This window comes from Lampris incognitus, chromosome 5 (genome assembly GCF_029633865.1).
Source record: "Lampris incognitus isolate fLamInc1 chromosome 5, fLamInc1.hap2, whole genome shotgun sequence".
NCBI lineage: Eukaryota > Metazoa > Chordata > Actinopteri > Lampriformes > Lampridae > Lampris > Lampris incognitus.
This window is the reverse complement of record NC_079215.1, coordinates 49,925,587-49,931,471: the sequence shown is the minus strand read 5'-3', so window position 1 is coordinate 49,931,471 and position 5,885 is coordinate 49,925,587. Positions and strand designations below refer to the sequence as shown.

At 40.2% G+C, this 5,885-nt stretch overlaps 1 protein-coding gene across 1 annotated transcript; it reads left to right on the top strand.

The window, feature by feature from the left end:
* On the top strand, positions 1–5,663 carry rnaseh2a (ribonuclease H2, subunit A). Its single transcript, XM_056280878.1, has 9 exons — positions 1–133; positions 600–736; positions 1,049–1,120; positions 1,340–1,466; positions 1,581–1,668; positions 1,935–2,072; positions 3,455–3,542; positions 4,668–4,791; positions 5,275–5,663. Exons 2-9 carry the CDS (start codon positions 610–612, stop codon positions 5,441–5,443), a joined length of 933 nt encoding a protein of 310 aa, XP_056136853.1. The 5' UTR covers positions 1–133; positions 600–609; the 3' UTR covers positions 5,444–5,663.
* The last annotated feature ends 222 nt before the right edge of the window (positions 5,664–5,885 follow it).

Sequence of the window (5,885 nt, the reverse complement as noted above, 5' to 3'; positions counted from 1 at the left end):
CGCAGACGGACGGTCCGTCTAACCTGGTGTGGACGAGCACTAACCCGAAAAATACACTTAACGTATCCGTAAACTAGTCGGAAGAAAAATATCGCGGCCCTCAACTCTGTAGCGTTGGCCTCAACGGAATTAGGTCGGTGAAGTGAACGTATCTTAATGCATTCAAACTAAGCCCCCCCCCATATCGGCGTTTCGCTGGCTTTCGTCAACGGCATCAGCGCTTTATTAACGCGGTTAGCCTTGTGTTGCATTGTCTAGCTAGCTAACGGCGGTGCATTTGCCAGTTGCCGACCAACGTCAGGTCTTGTTTGAAATACACGATAGTTTGTAGTGGGCTAACAGTACAACGTTAGTAAGCAAGGTTACGTTAGTTAAGCACCAGCTTGACCAGTGATGAATGCTCCGCAGTGAATACACGTGTGTCTGTTTCTGTCTGCGTGACTGTTTGTGGTGTCTTGTGGCTTTAACCGACCTTGACTCAAACTACACGGAGGGCTGAGAAAGTAACCTGAGCGTTAGCTATGTGATGCTGTGTATTGAGTCCCTGGCAAACGACACTGATGTGAGACAAGTTGATTTCTTGTGGTCATCATTTTCAGAGTTTAAACAATGGATCTCGGCGACTTTGAGCAAGATAACTCAGTCAGCTGTCGGCTGACTTCTGAAATACCTGACATCTGCAAGACAGAGGACTGCTGTTTGGGCATCGACGAAGCAGGGAGGGGGCCTGTGTTGGGTTTGTTAATTCACGTAGTTTTCACCTTTTTCTTGAGGTGTCCACATCAGAATGATTCCTTATTGCCAACTAAAAATACATTAACAAAAAGTTGTGGTTGTAAGAAAGTTGTAATTTGTAATGCCACTTATGATTGGCTATGTATCTACAGCCACGTGTGCCATTGCTATCAACCTCAACATTATCAGATCGCCTCTAATTTCAAATAGACAGTATCCACTTTGCCTTCTAACACTCCACTGTGATTGCAGCTTTGTTCTAGTCTGCAGTAACATTAACATGTTAATTTGAATCGATTTGTTTCTCACTCAGGGCCGATGGTCTATGGAATTTGTTACTGTCCAGTTTCCAAAAAGGAGGAGTTAAAGAACTTAAAAGTGGCAGGTAACCCCGTTTGCCTACATGTTAACAGGGGGTGATGTGTGCTGGGAGTGCTCTTTGTCATTTAGCCAAAAGGGTCAGATTAACCATCCTTCTTTCTGAATTAGAACAAATTGCCTTCTGTGAACTGATATTTACTCAGTTTATATTGAAGTATGGCTGTATAACAGTAACAGATTTCCAAACAATCAGATTTATGTGTGTTTTTGATTTCCTGGTCAGATTCAAAGACTCTGTCGGAGACGGAAAGAGAGAGACTCTTTAAAAAATTAGATGAAACTAAAAGCTTTGTTGGTTGGGCTCTCCAGATTCTTTCACCCAACACCATCTCTACCAGCATGTTACAAAGGTACTTCACTACGTTGACATACTCATCCCTCTCATTGTTCCTTATTTATGTTGATTATGTATATACACACACGCGCACACACACACAAATAAAATGTGTGCTTGCTTTCTTTAGGTCAAAGTATAACCTGAATGCCCTTTCACATGATGCAGCAATAGGTCTGGTACAGTATGCCTTGGACAGTGGGGTTCAGGTCAAAGAGGTATGCACAGTAATGGAAAATGCACTCAGGGAACATTATGAACATAATTACGAACACTCCTATTTTGTGTTCTATTTTGGGTTTTATTGAGACAGACTGGTGACAACACTTAATCATAACCCCCTTGCTGGTGTTTGTACCTGTGACTATTGAGTGCCTAACTTCCTTTTTCTCACCTCTTCTCCTATTTCCATTATTCTTCCTACTCTTAACTGCTGTCTTACCTGATCTATCTCCCTCTTTGCCCCATTTCTGTTGTTCTGCAGCTGTATGTGGACACAGTGGGTCCAGCAGATAAATATGAGGACAAGCTCTCAAAGCGGTTCCCTGGCATAGAGGTGACCGTTAGGCCAAAGGCAGACTCCCTCTTCCCAGTTGTCAGCGCTGCCAGTATCTGTGCCAAGGTCAGAGGTCGCTATTAAAACTGTATCCCTGTGTCTTTGCTTTATCTCTACCTTGTTGCCTCATACGTTCTTTATTACTCTGTGACTGTCAAATATGTGCATTCGCCCTTCTCACACATGTATTTTATTTTTATAGATAGGTTGCCCTGAAATCCCTTGACCTTCTGTTTTGCGGGTAGTGGCAGTGGTATTGTGAAAAAGTTTACTAATATTTTTATGACAGGTAGAGGAAACAAAGGGGGGAAACAAAGACAGTATTTGCAAAACTCAGCCACAAGTTGAAAGCTGACATTTTTGCAAGGTGTTTTTAGTCATCTGTTCATGGATTTATTTAAACATAGGGGGTGGTCTTTTGTGTGTTTTTATGATTACATTGATATTTTATGTCAGTGCAACATTGCCAGTAGTCTTGGATCAGAACTCTCTTGTACTTGTGACACATAAGAACGTGATTCTGGACACTGTCATCCAGAGCCATAGATAGAATAATCTGACCAGATTGTGTAGGAGATATATTACTGACCCCTCTCATGAAATCCTGTGTTGAAAATAGCCCACGGTCCATCTTTAAACAGTACTGAAACACACTGCCTCTTCTAAAGCGCCACCATTTCTTTTCTCAAATGCAAAGAAATCAGATAGAAGAGAGGTGGGGTTATCTTTGCTTTAAGGGCTTCCCTGTTAGTTTAGCTCATGCTATTGTGAATTTACTGAATCTCATAGCCCTTTTGCAACTGCAATGATTGGAGGTTAATTATTTTGAAACACTAGTTTTGCCAGTTCCAGCAAAAGCCCTCTGGGCAGTAGCCAGGCCTTCAGGGTTAGAGGTGTAATAGAGAAAGGTTGGTGTTCGGCTGCTGTTATGTTGTGGATTAAAATGTTGACAAAATGCTAACTGGTGTTAAGGCTAATCATAATCAACTTACCTATGTATAATATTTTGATTGCAGTGCACTCTTGGGGGGTGGGTGGTACAGTTTATGCACTTTGTTTAATACCTCAACATTTTTGGTATTACATCACCAATGGATGCAGGGCGAGGAACACAATAGGGCATTCACTTTTAATCTGAGATGGGGTTAGAAAAATAGGATTTTAGTATAGCTATGTTTTTTTTCAATAGTTGCATGAAACTCAGTTGAAGTCATGTCTACCATATAGAATGCATACAGATTTATCTTAAAGGTAAAGGTGATGTAGCCCCCCCCAAATTTATATTTTCCAAGCTCCAACATTGTTAAATCAGAGCTGGCATAGATTTGCAATGACCACTGTTTAAGATCATTCAGCTAGCATGGCTGTATCTGAAAACTGAAAAGTCTAAATCCTCAACTCTATGAATTTTAAAATTGGTGTCTGCATTCATGTGTACTGATCCTCAGGTGGCCAGGGATCATTCAGTGAAAGACTGGAAATTTCCCGAGAATTTGGAAGAAGTTGAGTTGGACTATGGCTCTGGATACCCTAACGGTAATGTGGGCTACATCTGAAGCCATCTCATGATGGCGTCGCTCCAATTCCTCTTAATCAGGATCCTGCTTGTCCCTTTCCTGATGTCAGACATTTGATAGTTAATGTTGACATGATTAACAGTTCAGTAAAAAAGATTGTAAGCATTGAAACCTGTTTCAAGAGATTACATTTTTTTCTGTATTGCCCTTTCCCTGTAAATCAAGAGAAACCCTAAAGAGAGCATGATTAAAAAAAATTTTTTTTAAAAAAACCTGCACAATTGATGGACATTATTTTTGATGAAATCCAGTGGGAATCACCATGCCTCATTTTGTCCTGTGATGTAGGTACAAAAATCCAGTAAGCTTAAAAATGCATGAGACCTGCATTCCTCCAAATCAGATGTCCACAATAATCATGTACTTGTTTCTGTGTTTGTTCATTTAGTGTAAATGACAAGTGTTTTGGCCAAACCTAGGCCTTCTTCAGTGCTTTGGTGCTGTTTTTTTCCCCTCTGTTTACAATTTATTGCAATACATTAAAAAGCTAACATCTAATTACAGATATTATTACAGATATTATTTAAAACGAAAATTTTGACAAGCCCATGACTACAACATGAAAAAAGCATGATACAACCTACATCCTATTCACTATTCAACTTGCTACTTCACGCTGTGGCCAACAGTAAACATGGCTTATCATTAATTTGTTTGTAAAAATCTTTTTTTTTCTAAACTCTTTTTAGTATTTGTCAGCACTGTAAAAAATAGTTTCTATGATTGTTCCAGCATGTTTCTTTTTAAACATACATAAAACATGGCATATAAACATTATGTATATGGCAAAAACAGTAGTTACAAACATATACATACAAATGTAAAAAAATTGTGTGTCGTAAAAAAAAAAAACCCCTCCACTGCAAAGACTAATAAACAAAAAACACAGTCTTCATGGTAAATTGCAACGGAAGTACTGCTAGTGATACAGATTAGTCTTGAGTAATCAAAGGAGCAAAATCACAAGGAAAAATAGCTTTGGTGCTTCTTTAGTATTTATTGACACATCAGTTCTGAGAGCTGTGAGTAGACTGACTTGTATTGACATCTGGGCCTACTAATCCCTCTCCCCCTGTGCTCCCAGACCCCAAAACTAAAGCATGGCTGCTGAAGTACCTGGACCCTGTATTTGGGTACCCTCAGTTTGTGCGCTTCAGCTGGAGCACAGCACAGACGCTGATGGATGACAACGCTGTCGCTGTCCACTGGTATGGAGACACCAGTTTCTTTATTTGATGTTTGACTAGAGAGCTCTTGGGTGGAAATACAACATAACACAAATGATTAGGGGGACTCAAAGGGGAATACCACCAAAATCCAGCATTCAAAATATGGCGTTTGAATTCCCATGGCCGTTTTGATCTTTATCTATGAAATTTAGTTAGTGCATGCTACAGGTGTTAACTTAAATTTGGTAACTGGCGAGACAAATCTGTGACTTTTCAGAGATTTGACTTAAAAGAATCTCTTTGCTTCAGTGAAGCTGGGATGAAAAGAACGAAAATCTCATGAAAATTGTTTTGTCACATGTGCATGACTTTGAAAACTAGCCTCCTCATTTCCCAGTCACAACCAATCTTAATGGAACAAATTTCTGTGCAAATGAATCTCAGGACATGGCATAAATCCTCTCAATCACACCGTGTATAATATTAGTCTGGGGTTTTTTTTGTGTGTGTGTGCCCCCTCAGGGATGATGATGATGATGAAGAGGATGGGGAGAAGGCAGCGGTCCGCCAAAACAACACATCCATGTTATCCTATTTCAGTCGGGCAGCAGCAGGGAATGACCATAGGCCCAACCATCAGGCCCACCGTTACTTCACGGAGAGGAGGCTGCAGAGTCTGGACATACTCTGAGACATGCACACACACAAAGTACTTTCATGAACTCTTAACGATGCCTGCAACAGTGCATAATTACATACTGCCGAAATCTGAGTTTTAGCCACAGATTTGGATTATGCATGTAGATGAAATGTTTAATAGGCGAGCTATATGTAGAACCAGTCTAATGCCGAAACGTTATATTGATTCATTTGTCTCTTCGAAGATTTCGTTTGCATATTTATATAAAAGAAACAACAACAAAAAAATCTCTTATTTTCGTTACAGCCCTTGTTTTAAGTACACACCACAAACTTGTAAAAGGAGCCAGGAAGAGCATTTTGAAAGTGCTTTGTCTAATATTACCGTGGCGGTTTTCAGTACTCCAACACTGCCCACTGGTGATAGGATGACAGAATACACGTTACGTCCTCGCCTCTATGGGTCAGTTTCATGCAAGTGCCTTTATGAATCC

Excerpts from the sequence above, each read along its gene's own strand:
- rnaseh2a (XM_056280878.1), top strand. The coding sequence starts at position 610 with ATGGATCTCGGCGACTTTGAGCAAGATAACTCAGTCAGCTGTCGGCTG. Across the intron at positions 1,669-1,934 it reads GTGGGGTTCAGGTCAAAGAG|CTGTATGTGGACACAGTGGG; the intron begins GTATGCACAGTA and ends GTTGTTCTGCAG. Across the intron at positions 4,792-5,274 it reads AACGCTGTCGCTGTCCACTG|GGATGATGATGATGATGAAG; the intron begins GTATGGAGACAC and ends GTGCCCCCTCAG.